Here is a 23,845-nt window from a genome sequence, read left to right on the forward strand (position 1 = left end):
CCACTTTCATGAAAACCCATGGTCTAATTAAATTATAGAAAAGTCAACTTAATACGAAGATTTTCAATTGCGATTTTCTAGAAATGCGTGTTTTTTTCGAGATAGATCAGTATGTGAAAATACGTATTTTGAAAAAATCATAGATAGTTTAAATTAAACATTTTATAACTAATTATCTAGGAAAAATTGAGGTCTGTAATTTGTTGTATTGGAAGAGCTCCGTAAAAATGAACTATATACCAATTTTCTCAAAAAAGTCAAAAATTCAAGATAGACCAGTATGTGATGCACCCGACGAACTATATAGAAGGATGGTGGTATTTGTGACTGTGTTGTGTACACTTCCATACAAAAGGCGTGAATCAATCATACAATCACCCCTGCCCTGGGGATGTATCGAACAATCGAACACCACAGTAATTAACACTGCTTTTGATTTTTTTGTGGCTACAGCTGGCTCTTCATTTATGTGCGGGACAATTGGTGGTGATTTCAAGTTCCTTATCAGCTGGTGGAGGCATTTTGGGCATCTTTCTATTCCTTTATAGCAAGCAGGTCCTGATCATTAGCATGCAGGAACTGTTCACCGCTCGTCTTAATCATCCTGTTTTGTATTATTTCCTGAGAGAGCTTGGTTTATTTTCCAGGTGTTGTGTAATTACCAGTCTCTTCGGCTAGCTTGAGGTCCTCCATCTGCTTGATGAATGCATCAAGTTCATCCTCTTTGTAGGATTCATTCAGGCAGGTATTCTAAGTTCTTTCATCTTTCTCCAGAATGATGAAACTTAGGAGATGAGAGTATTTTCTTCCCTATCTAAACTAGCCTCAAAAAGAAACTTATATTTTTCACAAGGTCTTATCTTAAAATCCAGTCCATAAAAATGAACCAAAATTACACACAGGATTACTTCAATACTAGGCTAAACACATATTAGTAACCAAGCAATTGTCCAACTGACACAACAGCAAAATGTACTGACACAGAACAGCTTCCTGGACCACATTCACAAGCGAATAATTTGTGAGAATGCGTACAAGATCCTTACAGACCTGATAATTTCCAAAGAGTAAGTGGAAAACTGTGGAACAGGGCTACTTGTGCCTTTCACATACTTTCTTCAAGAAACAGGTTTTGTTCCACACTATTCCACTTACTCACAGATTCCTTGTGTTGGGTTAGGGTTAGGGTTAGGGTTAGGTGAATGCTTCCAATGATGCAATTTTTGAATGCTTCCAATGATGCAATTTGTTGGTAATTGATCATGATATAGATATCTGCTACTATGGAGTTCACCAGATGCCATAACCTGTGTGCATTTTTGGTTCATTTTTATGGACAGGATTTTAAGATATGACCTTGTTTCTTTTTGAGCCCAGTTTATTTCAGTATTATTGTCTTTTCTGAAACCCAGCTTGGCAATATTAACATGCCATGAATTCTTGACAACTACTCTCTCTGCTACGTCTTTGATTGAATTTTCAAAGATATCATATCTGCCAGAGATGTTTGATGTGTCATCCAAGTCCAGGGCTTAGAATTGATTTGGCAGGTCCGACTCTCATAGCACATTCTTGCAGCTTCCTTCATTTGAACTTGGGTCTTTGACAGACTTCCTTTTGCTAGTTCGCAAAATGGTGACCATTTACTATACTGACGACACGTTGGTCGATATCCAATTATAGGTATAACTGTATTGCAGGTACAACAGTTGAAGAAAACATGTACCCACTTGCTGCTTATTGGGATCTGGTCCAATTGGTGCATTGCTCCAGCTGGATGATACCAAGTGCAAAGGCGGGGGAATGTCATCTGTTCAGGTTTAACCCTATTCTATTACCCCACAAAAGTGGTATTTGAGTGGTGTGGAGGTATCATATTAACAAATGCGTTGCAATGTTAACGGTTAGGTAAAAATCAATAAGTAGCATACCGTTGGCAAGCTTGGACTTTAAGCTTTTAGAAAAACAAGTTTAATAACTATTAATTATGTAAATTTTATGCAAATTAGCCCATAGCCAAAGATGGTGAAAAATATTTTGATCTAGACTTTTGAAGTGTATGAGTACATCAATGTGGCATTTTCATGCAGTTTTAAATACACTGCGGTGTTTATAAAAAGAAATCCGAGTTCATTTGAACTATATTTAAAAAGTTTATGGACATTTTTAGGCTATCTTTAGGGCAAAATATGGTCACCATTTTCGGTGGTAGTATTATAGAGGTATTTGCGTCGAAAAACCAGATGGTAAGAAATATAGCTGTCAATGTCATTGAGATTGATATTGTGCCTCTTCACTCGGTCTAGAACTATAGACTTCCTCATTTTAAGTCGTCAACCACTCTGTTGGAGTATACTACAGTTGCGATGCCTAGTTTCTACACTCTGGTGGCTCCTGTGGATGTGTTTGGGCTCATCCTTGTCTCCGTTTGGTGGCTGAGCTGTTACAGTAGAACAGCACCCAATTTATGTCATCTAAACAAAGTTCTTCTGTTGATTTGAAGTGATGCACAGGTGTTTTTGAAATGATGTAAATGTTGGTAGAGAGTTCGGACCTCATATGAAGAGATTTGAAGGCACGTCATAATGTCAGTGGTAGACCTCCCATTTAGGGTTTTCATCAGACATACTAAATTACTGAAGCTAATAGTAGATTCGACCATAAAATGATCACGTGATAGACGGCTAGGTATCGACCCGATGGCCCGGTCCCATGCATGAGATAAGTTAAAGCAGAGTCCCCCTTTCTTGTTCAGTGATGGTTGCTCAATGCGTTCCCAAATGGCTTCATTTTTGCCTCTCCTATGCCATTGTTCCTCCTGATCAAGAATAACGACTTCCTCGTTCGTAATTGAGTGTCCAGTGTCCTTTAAATGGAGGTAAACAGCGGAGTTTTGCGCTTCGTTGGTGCTTGGACTCCTATGTTGACCAATACGACGGGTTTTTAAGGGAACAAACCAAAATATCGATGAAATGACAAACCAAATGATCGATGACATCCTATAAACGTAACTAGTTTCGTTTCTCAGCCGACCCCCTCCCTCCCTGCCAGAAACGTAATAATAAAATGTTGAAAATTTTGACATAATAATAATAATAATAATGACACATTCTTCAGACCGATGTTTTTGTACAAACGTAATCGAGTATTTTTACCCCCTCCCCCCAAACGAAACTAGTTTCGTTTATAGGACGTCATCGATCATTTGGTTTGTTCCCTAACGCCTGTTTGTTTTCTCCAACATAATCCACTGAGCAGCAATCGGTGTCACTACACACAACCCCGTACACTAAGTTTGAACGTTTATCCTTCGGCTGCTTGTCCTTTACATTCACAAGTTTCCCACGAAGCGTGTTAACTGGTTTGAAATGATTACTTCAAGCGGGGATTCCCATCTGTCATACCTCTCATGAAATAGCATTAAATTGTAAACAAAGATAAATAATCAAATTAAATTACTCGGGACACATCACATTTATCTCAATTCTTTTAAGAATTGAAATTGCTCTTCTGTGACGATTTTTATGAAAAAAAGATGTTACAAAATTCACATTTCTCTTATTTTCAGCACCTCTCTATGCTCAAGTCAACAAGGATCAAAAGAAAACTGGTAAGATACAAAAATCAAACCTAAGAATACTGACGCAAAAAAACACGTTTATAGTAATGTGCCACATCACCCGGCCGGGTATAATATAATAAAGCAAGTTGGTTTTGATTATTTTCCACCAAAAGAATTATATTTCTCATGTGCTCTATAGTGTTATGGTGCTGAGCGTTTGGGTGAGTTATTTGCTACATTAGTGGAACAGAGTGTGATCGGAAATTAGGTAACATTTGGCCAAAAATTGTGTGGATAATAATTATCTCAAAACACCATATTTTACTAATCCAAAAGAAAAAGTAAAATTTTGCTGTACTTTCTGCGTAAACGGGGTCCGTAAAGTTTGGTCAACAAAATTACACTGTGAGGGACGGACATCACAGTACAAATTTAAAAATAAAGTTTTAAATAACAAGAAGAGTTCCTGTAGTTTATTTTGTTTTGCATTTACATTTACTATCAATAATACAATTTAGATGAATAAAAAATGTGTCCCTGGTAAGGAAGGGGGTCGTTGAAGTTGATATTATCAAATTTTGTCCGTCCCTCACAAAATTAATCGTAAAAAGTTTTTTCTTGTAAAAGTTCTTGAATAAATTACAATGACACATACCCCATCTATTGACATTTGTGCCCAGGTATCCCAGAAATATTTCATTCCAGAGTTACGCAACCTTAATTACAATAAGTGTGAGGGACGGGCATGCTTTTTTTTACCAAATTGAATGAAAACCAGCATGTCCGTCCCTTACACCCAACTTGTCCGTCACTCACAATCATTTGCTGATGGTATTTACACACACTAACAATAATGAAAGCAACATTGTATTAGTTAAAATAATACTGTAAGAGGCCAAGGGACATATTTTGAGGCAATTTGAAAAAAAATCCACCAATTTCAAAATGGCGTCACATTTTGTCCGTCCCTCACACAGAAAATGTCCGTCCCTAACGTAAAGTTTATGTTCCATTTAAAGAACCACTAGAAGTAAATTTCAGCAGTTTCTTGTATTGATATTGTAGAGACAACATTCAAATTACATATTATATGTTGCAAGTGTAATTAAGACCAAAAGTTTCAATAGAAAGGAGAAAGATGTAACTATTGCCATGGTTTATCAAATCTATTGATTTCCGTACCTCACGAGCCAAAATACGACATTACAACAAAAGTACACATAACACTTCAAATCATTTGGCATAGATATTCACCTTATTAAGGGGTACTACACCCATTGATTTTTTTGTGTGCATTTTTTGCATTTTGTGAAGAAATTACAAAAAAATTGGACAAAGTGGTATGCAAAATGAAGGGCAAATCTTCTCGTTTTATTGGTGGCATCGGTATCAACGTAGCTTGCATGCTTTTAAAAGTAGAAGCCAAAAGGTGGTACATCACTGATGACTTAAATTCACTTCATTTTGGAAAGCTTACTATCAACGGATTTCGTTAAAATTTTGGATATGTGTTGCTAACACATTAGGGAAATAACGGTGATATGTAAAATGGGAATAAGTGGTTCTTGATTTCTTTTATGACTTCATGAACTTGGTGCTCCACAACTATCAAAAAGGAACTGTAATTAGAGAGGGCGGCCTATCTGCTGTGTCCTGGCAGAACATCAGTCAATATGAGACATTAAATATTAAATGCGAGGATCCAGAGGATACATGCCTGACAAAATATATAATAATTAAAGAAATGGAGCTCAGACAAACTGGCATTATAATAAAGGAGAGAAAAATCAGAACCGTTCGGACTCGAACCAGCGTGCACTGACGATCGTCAGTGCACGCTGGTTCGAATCCGAACGGTTCTGATTTTTTCTCTCCTTTATTATAATGCCAGTTTGTCTGAGCTCCATTTCTTTAATTAAAAAGGAACTGGTTAAAATGCTTCTATTTTCAATGTTGAGCTATATTTTGTATTTTTAACTTGCGACATTATTTCACTGAAACTTAATTAAGCCACAGGTAACAGGTTACCACAACCATACTACAGCAATGTTGAAAAAACTTGTATTTCTTGTCACCTATACCACCATATTGGGTAGTTTTCCGTAAGCTTAACTACTTTTATGATTTTGGTAACTATTTTATATTTATTTGTGAAATCCATCTCAACTAGGCATTCTAAATTGTACTAACCATTTACATCCCAAGGTATATTAGTATATCCAACCTTGCACTTCTCGACATATATCCAGTTAAAGACAGAATATCAAAATTATGCCTCATTATGATATCACAGACTCTCACATGTGTATTCAAAATTGATGCTTAAATTTGACCTGAACCAATTGACCTATAACCTGACATACTATTAGGTGACCTAATAGCCTTTTCTTCTCCTAACAACACATTATAGTATTAAATTGACTAATGACTATGCATCCATTGTGTAAGTGTTTATTTAATTTATTCAGTGTTATATATTTTGCATGTACCACTAGATTTTCTATAGAGAGCATAACAAAGGATTTAATGTATTCTATTCATGTACCCTACTTGAACATGTTGAATAGAATAAATTATGGTTTGTTATGAAACACGCATCTGAGTTACTAGGATACAGGAAACAAAAAATATATAGGGCTAAAATGACTTACTAAAATGGTTTAAAAACACTTCGTATGTAGATATATAATTTATAAGTTCAGGATATGAGGTGATGAACAAATTTATGTACTTCATAAATTTGCAAGAAAAAAAAAAGAAGAGAGGTACTGATGAAAATCAGGGTATTATTCCCCCTTAAGAGTCAAATATCCATTCAAGTTTAATTGAATGAAAATACTCCTTAACTTCTCAGTGCATCTATTTATCTATTGATTTCCGTCCCTCACGTGAGGGACGGATTCCGATCACACTCAACACATGTTTTGTGGCATCCTTACACCTCAAATAATAAAACTAGAATTGGTTCCATTTTGTACATGCTTAGAATGCTTCCCACGAGGGGTCGGAGGTCATAATAGGTCCAACACTCAAAGTCGGCCCTACCATGTTGCAATAATATCTGTAATATTGTTCCTCTCATCGATAGGAATAAACAATAATAATGTACGCATTGTTCTACTACGTTTAGTTCAACGATTATAACGTCCAGACCAGTAGGTCATTTGTGAAAACCTTCATACACGCAGGTCAAATTTGAGAAACGACCCGATTTCATCGAAACTAGTCTCAAAAATACGACCCATAACAAAAACAAGGTCTTCGGAAAAACTGTCCATATGGGATGCAGTTACTTTTGTTACGAGTCATACTGACTCAAGGCCAAAATCACCTTTTACCCGAACTCACACGAATGCACAACACAAATACACTGTTTGATTAAGCTAACAAAATCTAAGTCTTTAATTGAAAACAAAGTATGCTTGGTACATATAACAACAATCACAATAAAATCACACAATCAGTTGTATTCTATAGGTACTTAACCAGCGGTCTTCTTGTTGGTGATTCTAGAGTTCTTGCAATGTTCTGGACGACTGATGTAATATATCCTTATTCACTTGTCCTGCGAAAATCAGCGAAGTCCAGTGTACACTAGAGTTATAAATCCTTGCGTATGAAATCCTCACACAAAAATGATTCTGCTTTCTCTTCTTGCGCTGCTTTCTCCTAAATATATCTCCTTGCGCTGCTTTCTCCAAAAATGGTGTTTCTTTCACCAATCACTCTTTTCCAGGGAACAGGTTTCTTTAACACAGCTCCGCTGTTTTTGACAGATGCGCGGCCTTCACAAACCCAGCAAACTCCAGCAATATCGACAGAAGAACTTTAATCCTTTGATGAGGAAGAGCACATTTGTTTGCTCGCTATCTCCTTCGTTGCTGTATTAAAATAGCTCAATTATTGGCTATATAAACTGGTTAAAATGTACTTCTTTTTTGAAGCACGAAGACCATCACACACATGTGGAGTTTCTCAATCTCCCATGACATTCTGTAAAGTCAAAATTCAAGCCTCCAGCTTTTTATATCAGTACTCATGCAAAAACCCATCATCTATTAATAAACCATTACTTCAATCACATTTTCACAACATTGCTGCAATCTTGGGATTTCCCAAGATTAATTATACACATTTACCTTTCACATTACATCACTTCCTGGGGGGGTTTTCCTGATGGTGCAATAATGAACTGGGGATATACAAGGTGAGGGGATTGTGATCTGTGAAAACAAGCACAGGGTATACTGTGGTACCCAAATACACATCAAAATGTAGCAATGCTAATAGCAATGCTAGACACTCCTTCTCAATTGTGGAGTAATTTCTCTGGTGCTTGTTGAATTTCCTTGAAAAGTAACATATAGGGTGGTCAATTTGATCTTCACCCTCTTGCATCACAACACATCCACAGCCTATGTAACTGGCATCAACAGTCAACTTGAACTGCTTCTGAAAATCAGGTGCAGTACTGGTGAACTCATGAGTATTGATTTGACTTTGTGAAAAGCATTTTCACATTGTTCTGACCAAATGAATTTTGCATTTTTCTTCAACAAATCAGTCAAAGGACTTGCTATCTCTGAAAAGTTTGGACAGAACTTTCTTTGGACAGAAATCTCATGAGTGCCTTCTTGTTTACAGGTGTGGGGTATTGCTCAATTGCTTCAACTTTGGCTTTGATAGGTTTCACCTGACCTTGACCTACAACATATCCCAAGTATGTGACTGTGGCATGGCAAAACTCACTTTTTACCAGATTGACTGTCAATTTTACTTCTGACAGCTTCTTAAACAATTGATGGAGTTGTTCCATGTGTTGTTCCCAAGTTTGACTGTAAACAATCAAATCATCTACATACGCTTCACATCCCTCTATGTCTGCCACAATTTGGTTCACCATTCTCTGAAATGTTGCTGGTGCATTTTTCAACCCAAATGGCATAACTTTGTATTGGTAAAGACCAAATGGTGTACAAAAAGCAGAAATCTCTTTGGCACGGTCTGTGAGTGGAACCTGCCAGTACCCTTTCAAAAGATCAAATTTGCTAACAAATTTTGCATTCCCAATTTTGTCAATGCAATCATCAATTCTTGGAATTGGGTACGAGTCTGTCTTTGAATGAACATTTGCAGCTCTCATGTCTGCGACCAATCGGTATGAACCATCAGGCTTGGGAACAAGTATACACGGTGAACTCCATTCACTACTACTTGGTTCTATGATATAATTTTCTAGCATATAATTGATCTCATTTTTGAGATGTTCCATTTTCAATGGATTGACTCTGTAAGGATGCTGCTTGATTGGTTTTGTATCACCAACATCTACATCATGAAATGCAGCATTTGTTCTACTTGGCGTATCAGGAAATATATTGTCAAATTTGTGAATCAAATTTGCAATTTGACTTTGTTGATCTTGAGAAAGATGACCTAACTTTGAGTCCAAATTAGTGAGCACATCAGAATTGTTCAATTTTACATTATACTCTTTGTGCTCCAGCTCTTTATCCTGGTCAAATGTGACATCAGAATTGTCATCTTTACTCTTGTCTACATTGGCGATTTTGTCTACATCGGCATGTTTGTCTACATTATCAGCATGTTTTACTGTACACACAGGTTTTGGAATGCCACTGTCACTTCTTTCAACATACTCTTTCAGCATATTTATGTGGCATAACTGCCTGCTCTTGCATCTACCAGGAGTCTTGATAATATAATCTACATGGGCCATGATATCTGGCTTGCAATGGGTGTCCTGGAATTGGAAACAGTACTAGAACTTTGTCACCTGGTTTGAACACTCTCTCTTTGGCATGTTTATCATACCATTGTTTCATTTTGGCCTGACCCTGTTTCAAGTTTTCTTTGGCGATATCAGTTACTCTGTTAAGCCTATGCTTAAAATTGGAGACATAATCCAATAAATTGATATCTGATTTCTCATTGAGCCACTTTTCTTTCAACAACTTTAAGGGCCCGCGCACTGTGTGTCCATACACTAACTCAAAAGGACTAAATCCCAAAGTTTCCTGAACAGCTTCCCTTGCAGCAAACAACAACAAGTGTACTCCCTCATCCCAGTCCCTCTGAAATTCCAAACAGTATGTCCTGATCATGTTTTTCAAAGTTTGGTGGAACCTTTCTAGTGCACCTTGTGATTCTGGATGGTAAGCACTTGATGTATACTGTTCTATACCTAATTGATACATGACCTGCTGAAATACTCCAGAAGTAAAGTTTGATCCTTGGTCTGACTGTATGGACTTGGGGAGCCCCACAAATGTGAAGAACTTGGTTAAAGCTTTCACTATAGTCACTGCTTTAATATTTCTCAAGGGTATGGCTTCAGGAAAGCGTGTTGACGCGCACATAAATGTCAGAAGGTACTGATTACCTGACTTGGTCTCTGGTAGGGGGCATACACAATCAATAATAACCCTACTAAATGGTTCATCAAAGGCTGGAATTGGCTTCAATGGAGCAGAAGGTATTTTCTGATTTGGCTTCCCTACTACTTGGCATATGTGACATGTTTTGCAATATTCAGAAACATCTTTTCTGAGAGTGGGCCACCAGAAATGTCTCAGAATTCTTTCATGAGTTTTCTTAACACCCAAATGCCCTGCCATTGGACTGTCATGTGCTAGGTTAATTACTTCAGTGTGGTATACTTTTGGTACCACAATTTTGGTGCACTTCCTTCCACTCTTCATCGGCAGGTACATCAGGTGGCCGCCATTTTCTCATTAGCACACCATCTTGTTTGTAAAAACAGACAGAATTTTGTTCTGCCTCTTCTAGGGTCAATGCCCTTTGATTGATCTCTTTGAGTTCTGGGTCATTTTGTTGCTCCAGAATCAGCTTGTCATGACTTAATGGGTCTTTCATGTTTTCCCCAATTTGTTCATGCTCAGAGGCTGTGTCATTTTGAGGGGTCTTGTTATCCCCTGGAGAAGAAAGTTTATCTTCTTTCTCATTCAACTTTGACACAAATGTGTCTTCCAAATTGTAGCCTAAGTCATCAATTTGGTTGTCCTCAATTGTTTCTAATGAGGCCTTCTTACTCATTGCCCGTGTAACTGCACACGCAGGAAATATCTCCTTTTCCTCACTATTGTCATTCTGCAAACAGGGCTTATCTGTGACTATTGGGTCAGGAAAAACCTTCCCCCCTGCCAGATCATTTCCTAGCAACATGGACACTCCCCTGACTGGGAATTCATGTCTAACTCCTATGGTTACAGGACCAGAAAGCAAGTCAGATGTCAAGTTAATTTTGTGGAGAGGTACACTAATTATTTCCATCCCAATATCCTGGATCAAAGCATTACCTGCTGAACTATATATCCTCATTAAAGGGCAAAGTTCCTTCCAGAATCACAGAACGTGTACAACATGTGTCTCGCACAATCTTTATGGGATTTGGACTACCATTATCACCTAGTGATACTACTCCCTCTAACACAAATGGTTCAAATTCCTCACACACCTTGTCTGTGTCACCTCCCTTTTGTGGGAATTCTTGTTTCTTGATTTCACTGACTTGTTTCTTTGACCCAAATGACACTGCACATCCTACAGTATTATTAGTAGATGGCTGCTGATTTGGTGAGTCTTGTCTGCCTTTTAAGAAATAACACTGGGTCATCGTATGCCCTGGTCTCTTACAATGAGTACAAGTTACTTTGGATTTAAATTCAGTCCCAAATTTTGCTTTGTTACCTGAACTCCCTGGGGTCCCTCTACCACCAGCACTATGCTGTGAATTAGACTGAGATCTCCCTTCTTGTGTACCACCCTGATTTGTTCTAGGTTGATTATGGCTGAACCTGTTTGAATAACTTCTGTTATGACTAAATTTACTCGCATTCAATTTGTGAGTAAAGCCATAGTCGTCCGCCATTGTCGCCGCCTCATTTAGCGTCTTAATTTTGCTAGCGCTTTCATCCAAATGGGTTTTAATGTCAACGTGGACACATTTCTTGAACTCTTCTATAAGAACCAATTGCTTACGTTGGCCGAAATCATCTTTGACTTCTTTTGAACCAAGCCACCTGTCAAACATTTGTTCTTTTACTCTAGCAAATTCTACATGGGTTTGATCTGCTTGCTTTCTTGAATCTCTGAACTTTTGTCTGTATGCTTCAGGCACCAGTTCATATGCTTTAAGGACTGCCTGTTTGACTTCTTCATAATTATTACACTTCTCTATTGGTAGAGCTGAGTAAGTCTCCCTGGCCTTCCCCACAAAACTACTTTGCAAAAGTAGGGTCCAATGCTCTTTAGGCCATTTCAAATTTGTAGCTACCTTTTCAAAATGTTGAAAGTACTCGTCAACTTCTTTCTCTTTGAATTTAGGCACCAGCTTTACATACTTTGTAACATCAAAACCTGACTTTGAGGAAAAACTTGATGAGTATTTGTCACCTAGTTTTGCTAACTTCTCTTGTTCAAACTCAATTTCTTTTTTCTTTCAAATGTGCTCCCATTTGTTTTTCCTTTTCTTCCATTTCTAATTTGTGGTGCTCAAGCGCCATCTTTTCTTGGCGTGATTTTTCTTCCATAGCCATTTTCTGTTTCTCCATATCTAATCTTTATTGCTTTTCTTTATTTTCATTCTCTAACTTGATCATTTCCAGTTTTTCTTTTTGGTCCATTTCTATTTTCTTTAGTTCTAATTGAATTTCCAACTCTTTCAATTTAAATGCCGAGTCCCCACCGACTTCAGTTTCTACTTCAAGTTTCTCTTCCAAATAGGATTCATCAAAAATGTCCTCCCCGACCAAAACATCAATCAATGCATTTTTGATTATTTGCTTTCTTGTAGCTTGCTTTACCTTTAAGTTATAATGTTTGGCAAATGCTAATAAATTAGGCTTCTTCAACTCATCAAACTTCTCCCAATTTATAGTTTCAAGAAACTCTTCTGCTTTGAACTCTGCCATATTGTACTTTCACTTTCAAGACTTAGTAAATTAATGTACACTTTTTTACAGTGTATTTCCCGGACGACGAGCCCCCAATTTTTGTTACGAGTCCTACTGACTCAAGGCCCAAATCACCTTTTACCCGAACTCACACGAATGCACAACACAAATACACTGTTTGATTAAGCTAACAAAATCTAAGTCTTTAATTAAAAACAAAGTATGCTTGGTACATATAACAACAATCACAATAAAATCACACAATCAATTGTATTCTATAGGTACTTAACCAGCGGTCTTCTTGTTGTTGATTCTAGAGTTCTTGCAATGTTCTGGACGACTGATGTAATATATCCTTATTCACTTGTCCTGCGAAAATCAGCGAAGTCCAGTGTACACTAGAGTTATAAATCCTTGCGTATGAAATCCTCACACAAAAATGATGCTGCTTTCTCTTCTTGCGCTGCTTTCTCCTAAATATATCTCCTTGCGCTGCTTTCTCCAAAAATGGTGTTTCTTTCACCAATCACTCTTTTTCCAGGGAACAGGTTTCTTTAACACAGCTCCGCTGTTTTTGACAGATGCGTGGCCTTCACAAACCCAGCAAACTCCAGCAATATCGACAGAAGAACTTTAATCCTTTGATGAGGAAGAGCACATTTGTTTGCTTGCTATCTCCTTCGTTGCTAAACTGGTTAAAATGTACTTCTTTTTTGAAGCACGAAGACCATCACACACATGTGGAGTTTCTCAATCTCCCATGACATTCTGTAAAGTCAAAATTCAAGCCTCCAGCGTTTTATATCAGTACTCATGCAAAAAACCCCATCATCTATTAATAAACCATTACTTCAATCACATTTTCACAACATTGCTGCAATCTTGGGATTTCCCAAGATTAATTATACACATTCACCTTTCACATTACATCACTTCCTGGGGGGTTTTCCTGATGGTGCAATAATGAACTGGGGATTTCCAAGCTCCAAACATAAATCTGACTTTGTTTACAATAATTTGGGGGAATTCCAAATGACTTTCCACACCATTTTGCACGTACAAGGGGGTTTCCCATCTCATGACCAGGGACAGGCGATTTGCGCGGAACTTTTTTTCCGCGCAATTCCGCGCAATTGGCTATTTTTTTTCCTATGGGCAGGGATACATGATTTGCACTGAAAAAAAAGTTCCGCGCATTTCCGCGCAATTTGCTATTTTTTTCCGCGCAAATCGCCTGTCCCTGCTCATGACATACTTTCAGCTTGTAAACAAAGTTAAATAATTAAATTAAATTAAGTTACTCAGGGCACATCACACTTTTAAAAACTATAGAAAGCATCGTAAACAAGTATTCTCCGACCTCTAAAACAAAGCAATTTCCGAGGCGCATTTTTTAATCTTTTCGCACCCTTGCAATACCGGGTTTACACAAAATATATTTCCTTTATGTACATTTTGACATGAAAATAAACAATTTTGAAATGTTTGCAAGTATGCAAAAATAAAATACAGTGTTTCTATTTCATAAAACTTTTTTTGCCGAAGGTGGGCCAATGGCTCTGCTCATCCATCATATTAGTAAAACTAATTAGTAAAATCCAGACTGTAAATCAGTTTAGTAATATAACATACAAAATACCTAATGTGTACCCAAAAATGCCATATATTTTCTACCGAAGTTGAGTTTAGAGATTCATTTTTGAAATATCGATTTCGGATCTGGCAATACTGCAAGTTTTTCAAATTTGAAAAATATCATTTTGTACCGATTTGGCGATACCAAAAATTAACTTTCGCGCTCAATTAGTATTTTGTCATTATGGTTATAAGAACAGCTTGGGGAAATGAATTTCTCTAAGGAAGGTGTTGCCAGAAATACATACGTTTTGTAAAAATTCAAAATTCTAATAAAAGGAAAATTTGCTGTAATTTGCCCTGGATCATGGTGATGTAATGAGTTGTATGTAGAATCACTTTATCATCAGGGTCAACTATTCTGCATGTTTGGAAACAATGAAGTTTAATTTTAATGCGGTGTTGCCAGATGCCCAAAATTATGAAAGCTACATTACGCAAAATAGCCCAAATAAGTTTTCATGTATGAATCTATGATAACTAATTTGTTTGAAGTATTGTCAATCCAGTTAAATCACCGTCTATTATTATAAGTTGTTTTTATCATAATTTTAAGTTCATAATACAGTGTTGTCAGATACCAAAAAGTAGAAAAAATTTGATAATTTTCTGTAATTTGCCCCGAATTTAGTGCATGTGATGTGACGTAATGAATAATTGCATGTAGAGTCACATCTATGTTTTGAAAATTTAATTTTAATGCAGTATTGCCAGATGCCTAAACTATGAAAAGTTAATGAAAATTAAATTACAATAAATGATGATATGACCCCTTTAACCTATTTGTTGTGATTATATGAAAACCCGATTTGTGAATGTTTAACATAGTGTTGCTAGATACCAAATACTAGCAGACATATGAGGATTTTGTAAAAATACACCACACATGCTATAAACGCTCACTCTCTTAAGGGGAGGTCGATCTTTTGTGCGTAATTATAGAGGGCCACGGGATTCACTCTATCATTAAAAAAATTATTTGAAGAAGTCAAAGAGCCCTAGGAATAAAAACTGTAGTGTAATTCACGCCAGATACAATTTCTTTATACGACAAAAATTAATTTTTGTAATCGATCAAAAAACAAACGTTTGATATCAATTCTAAATTTAGCCTGAATCCGTAAATATGGTACCTCTCGCCCTTTTTTAGGTCAAGGCTATTTTTACCATTATGCAGCGAACCATTGTTGAAGCTATTTCACATACATGTACAAAACATTCTAGAGAAAGAATGAGGACATATAGTGTTGAAATATCTTTTGTTGATTTCGAATGATAATGTCATGAAGTCGTAAATTTTAAGGTCAAATTCCTAAAACCAAAACAAAACATTGCGACGCAGATAATTCCCGACTTACGCAATTTCATCATCACATCAGTGTCTTTATTATTTGTTTGAAACCTTTCCCAAACGTTCGTGCTATTTATGCATAAAACGGCTAATCTACCTTTACAAAACGCGTCTTTTTTAGTAAACAAAAGGCTAAAGATGGCATTATGAGATTTATCTTTTATCATTACACTCATCCGCTCAACTGCCACGGTGGCCGAGTGGTAAAGCGCTAGACGCGTAATCGAAGGAAGTTTAGAATCGCTGGTTCGAGGCCCAACGAAGCCTGTGGAAACGTTTTTTCATCAAAATTCATGATCGCATTCCGAAATGAGTCACTTGTCGGTAAATCATGTATCGTATTTAAATTGCCCGATTGAATATTCAATCCAAAAGATTAAATTTTCAATCTCCCAGTTCCGAATTAGGAACAAACTCCCGTTATGGGTTTTTTGTTCGCCTTTGGCTCCTGGTCTCACATTTTGCCTATGTCATCAACAAGGTCTGACCATGCACAATGGGTGGTTTTCTCTGCTTTGCTTGGTCAATCGCTTTTTTATCATGTTTGTAAGTGTGTAATTCAGAACAATTTTATTTTTCTACTTTTTTGTCCTGAGCTACTCCCCCCCACCATTTTTTGTATTATGTAATTGCCAGTTTGTTTCTTTTTTGATTTGTGCATTTCGCTTTGCCTGGTACCATCACACTTGTTAAAGGGTTTTACACCCGAAACGTCGTGTCTCTTGAATTATATTCAATTTTGCACTGCGCCTAAAAATCCCCCACTTCGACCATTATAAATTTATGCTTTGGATTTCAGGGAGTATTATACAGGTGCAAGAAATTTGGATCAAAACGGACGCTGCAGACAATTCACTTTATTTAACAAGCTTTCGGACTTTGGTATTCATTATTAACACACAGTGTACCGTAAAGTTTCCAAATCCTAGACGTTTACAGAAACCCAAATATATTTAAAAATATGATCAGTGACAAATTCATGTCCAAATTTAAATAACTTTCAAAATATATATTATAATTCCGACCATTATCATTGTAGTCATCTTTTTCTACTCATTTCAATTCTTAATACATTTTTGTCGACATTACAGTACCTCTCTACGCTCAAGTCAACAAGGATCAAAAGAAAAACGGTAAGATACTGAAATCGCACTTTATAATAATAACGCACAAGACATGTTTTTTCCACTTTACATTTATTTTTAACACCAGTATAACACCGTTTTTGAAATTTTATGTACTTCATAAATTTGCAAGAAAAAAAAGAAGAGGGGTACTGATGAAAATCAGGGTATTATTCCCCCTTAATTGACAATTATAGCTGACTTACTTCTTTAAAGCTGGACCGTCCAAAAACAAATTAATGGCATAACTGAATATAAACAGTTAAAATCAACTACTATCGAGTTTATTTCAAAAATGTTTCTGACGAGAAAACAATGCTTTTTGTTATTTATTTTCGTCCGAAGATTGAGTATTAATACATTAGTACAATTTACACCAAAGTCTTCTGTTTCTTTTTATTTTTCTTATTTCATAATCACTTCACATTTTCTCTTGATTTCAGTACCTGTTTACGCTCAAGTAAATAAGGATCAAAAGAAAAATGGTAAGATAATCACACTTTACAATATTTTATGAAGTAATGGGGCACCTGTAGGTGTGAGAGCACAAGAAACACGATAGCGAAAAAAATAAATGCGCGCCGAAGCGCATAGCCGGACACACATACCTACAAATATATACCTCTGGTTAGAAGATACATACAAAAAGATAGAGAGAGACCGCTCTCTATTTTATTAACTACTGTCTGTCCAATTAACTTAGATACCCGGTTTTTATGATTTACTTCGAAAAAGTTTTCACTTTGGCAAAAAGTCATGAAAGAAAATTTGCTAAACACTGTCAGACCTAACAGAAATTTTAAGTAAAGCGATGAAAAAATATTTTTCCTTGTCTACTTTTATTCAATTTTGACCGATTTACAGCAAGATATCTGGGTCCAGGCGAATATTCATAATGACTTCAAACTTTTGATGGGATAATCTATTTACAGTAAGGGGTGTTTGAACATTAGTGATACCACACTTTTTTCTTTGTTCCTTATCAGCGATGCAATATAATAATAGACGCCTTAGCTTTTACTAGGCCCAATGCACAATAACTCAAAAGATGTCACAGTTGGTGCATTATAACAAACAGAGGCAGATAGTGTTGAACTCCTTGGTCTCACCCTCAGCAGAGATTTATCTTGGAATCCTGTTATAACCAAGATGGCAAAGACAGCAGCCCAGCGCACTGGTCTCCTCCGTCGTGCTGCACCCTACTTGGTGCCAGCTCAGAGAGCGATAATTTATAAGAGTATGGTGAGATCTAAGATGGAGTATGCTAGCACAGCATGTCATGGAGCAACTCCTACATCACTGTCAAAACTATATGCAGTCCAGAGGCGTGCTGCTCGCATCATCGATCTCCCTGGAGAAGAACTTTCCTCTCTTCAAATTCAGCATTTGGCTCAGCATTCAGCATTTGGCTCACTCGCAGAGTGCAGCGCCTGTGTCAGGTCGCTCTCACTTTGCTCTCTCAAGTTTTTTCATATTGAGTGTGTTTTAAGATCTTTTGCATGCTCAAATTCAACATGTTGGATATACATGTATAAGACATAGAGATGTTCATGATGTCACTCATTTCTAGAATAAGTGTGCCATTTCGATGCATTTTCCTACTACTTTTGGTAACATTTCTGCACCAGAATGAAGCTATAGACCATTGCTACAGTGTTGAGACCAGAGGAAATTCAACTCATCCTATTGATCATATTGATCCTATTGATTTAGGATTGATCAACCCATTAAGGTTTTCATCAAGTGGCTATGTTATTCACCCATCTCGAGTTTATTGCCTCTCATCAGGTATGAAGTGTGAAAACTCATCTTCTCTATCATCTCTGACTTTGGTTATACAATCTTGCTTGCAGTATTCTCCTATTGCCTTGCATGGTCTAAATACTACAGACTATACCGAATGTCCACTGGCCCATTCCATGTCAACTCCAGGGATGTGCACCGCAGCACCTCTTCAATTTTTTTTCTTTTTCTGTGTGGTGGTAGATATTGATGAGAAAGTAAAATCCTGAAAATTTGAGCTTCATACTCCATTTCGTTTTCCCGTGGCATCAATTTGAAATTTAGGGGGTCAGCGTAAAAATGTGTCGCAACGCGAAAGACGACGTTTGGAGGTCCATAAATGTATAAAGGGAACTTTGAAAAGTATGTATCCTGGGGTACTTTTTGGTGTAGAATTCAAATCTGCTATCAGAAAACTTCGTCCAACCAGGACCAACTTTGGGGGGTCAGAACTACAAAAGTAAAAATAATTTTATCGTCCATTTTTTTGCCAGTCAGAGCCCTTTGGTAGGACATTACTCTTATCCAATATTGAGCATATTAGAATACATTTAGCTGAGATATTACCCATGCAAAACCACTTTTTTTGCATTTTGACCCCCCTGAAAACCAATGTCAGACAATTTGCCCCACCATCAACTTCAGGTATGTTGAAGATATGTTCTTGGACAACATTTCTGAGATATATTGGCTTGGGGTCTTGATGGCTTCAACACATTAGTTAGGTTTGCCTTCTCCATAGAGTTGTACATTAAATCATTATACATGCAAAATCAACAATGTGTACAACTCTATGGAGTAGGCAAACCTAACTGATGTGTTGAAGCCATCAAGACCCCAAGCCAATATCTCTCAGAAATGTTGTCCAAGAACATATCTTCAACATACCATACAAAATTATTTTTACTTTTGGAGTTCTGACACCCCCAAAGTTGGTCCTGGTTGGACGAAGTTGCATTTTGAGGGCCCTGTATCTTTTAAAGTAAAGGAGTTACAAGTTTTCTGATAGCAGATTTGAATTCTACACCAAAAAGTACCCCAGGATACATACTTTTCAAAGTTTTAAAGGGTTCCCTTTATACATTTATGGACCTCCAAACGTCGTCTTTCGCGTTGCGACACATTTTTTACGCTGACCCCCTAAATTTCAAATTGATGCCACGGGAAAACGAAATGGAGTATGAAGCTCAAATTTTCAGGATTTTACTTTCTCATTAATATCTACCACCACACAGAAAAAGAAAAAAATTGAAGAGGTGCTGCGGTGCACATCCCAGGAGTTGACATGGAATGGGCCCACTATACTCTTATAAAAATATGTTGTATGTATGTATGTATGTATGTATACCGTAGAACAGTAGGTGCCACCACTATGTTCCATCGAATTTTCTACGGGAATGCCCCTGAATTACTATGCCAACTACTTCCGGACCAGCTCCAGACTGACCGTCGCCTTCGCCGTTCAGTTAGATCTCACGACCTTGCAGTTCAAATTCCAAGATCTAACCTTGTTAGTCATGAGCGGTCTTTCATTCCATCTACAGCCCGCACATGAGATGCACTCCCGCCTCACACTTTGATGGAATGTCCACGTGCATGTTAAAGTCTCCAACAACAATCACTTTTCTGGGCATGAGGGCAATGAGAGCTATGAGTGACATTTATGATCTATATCCGAAATATCAGATCGATGCGTCGAAGTGTGTCAAAACGCATTGCCGGACACACAGACGCGCGTCGCTCATAGATTAATTAGTACTAGGGCCCTGTAGCTGTGAGAGCAGTGGCAGCATAAAAGCGATACTATTTGACCTCTGATAACCTTTTGACATATTCCTATCATATCGAGGTCAGTCACTTGTAAAGTACATTTGTTATATGACCCATTCCATGTCAACTCCTGGGATGTGCACCGCAGCACCTCTTCAATTTTTTTCTTTTTCTGTGTGGTGGTAGATATTGATGAGAAAGTAAAATCTTGAAAATTTGAGCGTCATACGCTATTTCGTTTTCTCGTGGCATCAATTTGAAATTTAGGGGGATCAGCGTAAAAAATGTGTCGCAACGCGAAAGACGATGTTTGGAGGTCCATAAATGTATAAAGGGGACCCCCTACAACTTTGAAAAGTATGTATCCTGGGGTACTTAATTGTGTAGAGTTCAAATCTGGCAACATAAAACTTGTAACTCCTTTACTTTAAAAGATATAGGGCCCTCAAAATGCAACTTTGTCCATCCAGGACCAACTTCGGGGGGTCAGAACTCCAAAAGGAACCATTTGGTAGGACATTACTCTTATCCAATATTGAGTCAATTAGAATAATTTTAGCTGAGATATTACCCATGCAAAACTCCAATAGTACATTTTTTGTACATTTTGACCCCCCTGAAAACCAATGCCCCACCACCAACTTTAGGTATGCTGAAAATATGTTTCTGAGAAATAGTGGCTTGGGGTCTCGATGACTTTGCATTAAAAACATCAGTTAGGCTTGCCTACTTACATAGGAGTCATTCCAGTCACATCAACAAAATGGGTTGGTTGGTCAGTGGTCATCCCCTCAAAATTTGCTGAAAATCACTTCTAGTATACTTCTATGAGCATAATAAACACAGAAAAAATGAATGCTCAAATCCAAGCGGTTTTGGAGATATGGCTTGTCAAAATTTGGCCCAGATCCCCACTTTTTGCTCTCTCAGGTCGCGTCGTTGAATTAGTAGCGTTTTGGGACATTCATATTTTGACTTTCCAAAAAAGATATTATACTGAAAAGTACCAACTGGGGTGACTTTTACCCCAAAAAACAGAATCTGGCCTCAAAAACATTGTATATTATCTACTGAAGAAGTTATGGGTCTTTCAAAACCTCGTTTCGTTTCGTTTTTGACAAAGTATAAATTATCAAAAAATAAAACAAGGTTTTGAGAGACCCATAACTTTTTAAGTAGATTTTTGAGGCCAGATTCTGTTTTTCTAGGTAAAAGTCACCCCAGTTAGTACTTTTCAGCATAATATCATTTTTCAAAGTCAAAATATGAGTGTCCCAAAACGCTACTAATTCAACGACATGACTCGAGAGAGCAAAAATTGGGGGTCTGGGCCAAATTTCGACAAGCCATATCTCCCAAACCGCTTGGAGTTGAGCATTCATTTTTTCCATGTGTTCATTATGCTCATAGAGGTATGCTAGAAATGATTTTCAGCAAAATTTGAGGGGATGACCACTGACCAACCAACCCTTTTTGTTGATGTGGCTGGAATGACTCCTATAAGTAGGCAAACTGATGTTTTTAATGCAAAGTCATCGAGACCCCAAGCCACTATTTCTCAGAAATGTTGTCAAAGAACATATTTTGAACATACCTAAAGTTGATGGTGGGGCAAAATGTCTGACATTGGTTTTCAGGGGGGTCAAAATGTACAAAAAATGTACAAAAAATGTACTATTGGAGTTTTGCATGGGTAATATCTCAGCTAAAATTATTCTAATTGACTCAATATTGGATATGAGTAATGTCCTACCAAAGGGTTCCGACTGGCAAAAAAATGGTCAAAAAATTATTTTATCTTTTGGAGTTCTGACCCCCGAAGTTGGTCCTGGATGGACAAAGTTGCATTTTGAGGGCCCTATATCTTTTAAAGTAAAAGAGTTACAAAAGTTCCCTTTATACATTTATGGACCTCCAAACATCGTCTTTCGCGTTGCGACACATTTTTTACGCTGATCCCCCTAAATTTCAAATTGATGCCACGGGAAAACGAAATAGCGTATGAAGCTCAAATTTTCAGGATTTTACTTTCTCATCAATATCTACCACCACACAGAAAAAGAAAAAAATGAAGAGGTTCTGCGGTGCACATCCCAGGAGTTGACATGGAATGGGTCATAATGTGTACATAGATTTTCATGTGTTTATTTACATTTTGCCACGTATTGGGTATGATAAATTTGTAATGAAATCAAACATTTTTTAATTTGACATTAGATGAAGATGCTTATGACGATGTAGAAAACTATAAAAATCAGACTAACGCACGGGAGCAAGGAAAGAAAAATGAATCGGATGGTCGCACTGTAAGTATAATACTGCGCGCAAGAAGTCTCTGAACACTTCAAACAAAAGCCATATCTTAAATATACCATACCTAATTTACCAAATGAAGTAATCAATAGATGGAGGATTTTGTTCTGCGTATTTCGACATTATGCGTTATAAGTTATACCAATTTGAATAAAAAGGAGAGCATATCAAATGTGATTAAATTTACATAGACTTTTTTCTCGAAACATGCTAATTATGAGCATGGCGAGTGAGTGTTGATCTGTCACGCTATATTGAGCCCGTTAGAACAGCCGGTAGAAATCACCTTGAATCACCTCTTTTTTTCATTGAATTCGATATAACTTAGGGATCATCCCAACTGAGGTTTTGAACCCCTGACACTTCGAGTGCCCCGCCCGTGCACGGGCCTACCTTGCCTCGGGGGTGTAGCTTGCCCGGCCAAGCTTTCCGTCGCCATATCATATGACTGTTCGCATGATGACGCAATCGCATCACGTGTGATACCTGCTTGCGCCTACGCTTTCTGAATTGAGGTTTTTAGATGTTTGGTACGGTTAGGGTTAAATTAATGAATCCACAATTATTTCAAGTATTGCTATTTATATTACCTGCATATCATTTGTGTACCTCTTTGGTCTTACAGGTTAGCCCAGAAGGTCTCATTTATCAAACCGTTGAACATATAAAATCTCATCCAAAGGACGCACCCCCGATTCAGACAGAGGAATCAACAGATTATGCTGAGCTGAATTTCAAATTGATGAAAGATGTAAAAAAATGATGCAATAAGAGAACATTTCTCAGAACAATGTTTTGAGTATAAGTTATAAGATATGTATTTTAAATATCGCAAAAGTCAGCTTGCTGTGAGGAAAAATAGTAATTCCAAGTAATATATAATATTCAGGATCTTTAACACTTATTATTCGGAATGAATTTCTATAAGGTCTCTGAATGAACATACTAAAGGTCGAGAAAAATCAACCCATGCGATCCAATACAGGTGTCAAATTGTTCACCACATACATAAATTGTGTTGAAGGGGGGAGGATCAGAGTCAATTTTGTACAATATGTGTCCAACGAGATTGTAGATGACGACCTTAAGAATGGTTTCATGCTCGGAGGTAACAACTCTTAAGTGCATTAAAGGCCCATTCAGCGATCCCTGGGTAAGTGTAAATTAAAATATTGTCATTAGGTATTTTTAAAAAAAAAAAAAAAACCCGAGGAAAACAGCAATATTGACAAAGCTGGAATTTCATTCAGATACATGTAGCTAATTTCTCTATTTAAGTAGAGAAATTATAGATTCGTGTAAAGTGTCTTATTTTGTCTTAAACTCACATCTTTCTGCTTAACAAACAGCACATCCGGGACACTAACAGAAG

General features: G+C 37.2%; 1 protein-coding gene across 1 annotated transcript in view; it reads left to right on the plus strand.

Annotated features, from left to right (window-relative positions):
• LOC140169586 (nephrin-like) overlaps nucleotides 1–23,256 on the plus strand; it is a 46,390-nt gene extending 23,134 nt beyond the window's left edge. Inside the window, exons 12-16 of the mRNA XM_072192850.1 lie at nucleotides 3,569–3,610; nucleotides 16,576–16,617; nucleotides 17,052–17,093; nucleotides 22,378–22,466; nucleotides 23,099–23,256. Of these exons, the coding sequence (XP_072048951.1) occupies nucleotides 3,569–3,610; nucleotides 16,576–16,617; nucleotides 17,052–17,093; nucleotides 22,378–22,466; nucleotides 23,099–23,236 (353 nt within the window). The 3' untranslated portion in view covers nucleotides 23,237–23,256. The remainder of the gene's footprint in view (nucleotides 1–3,568; nucleotides 3,611–16,575; nucleotides 16,618–17,051; nucleotides 17,094–22,377; nucleotides 22,467–23,098) is intronic.
• Nucleotides 23,257–23,845: the final 589 nt, after the last annotated feature.

The sequence above is a fragment of the Amphiura filiformis genome, chromosome 14 (assembly GCF_039555335.1).
Source record: "Amphiura filiformis chromosome 14, Afil_fr2py, whole genome shotgun sequence".
NCBI lineage: Eukaryota > Metazoa > Echinodermata > Ophiuroidea > Amphilepidida > Amphiuridae > Amphiura > Amphiura filiformis.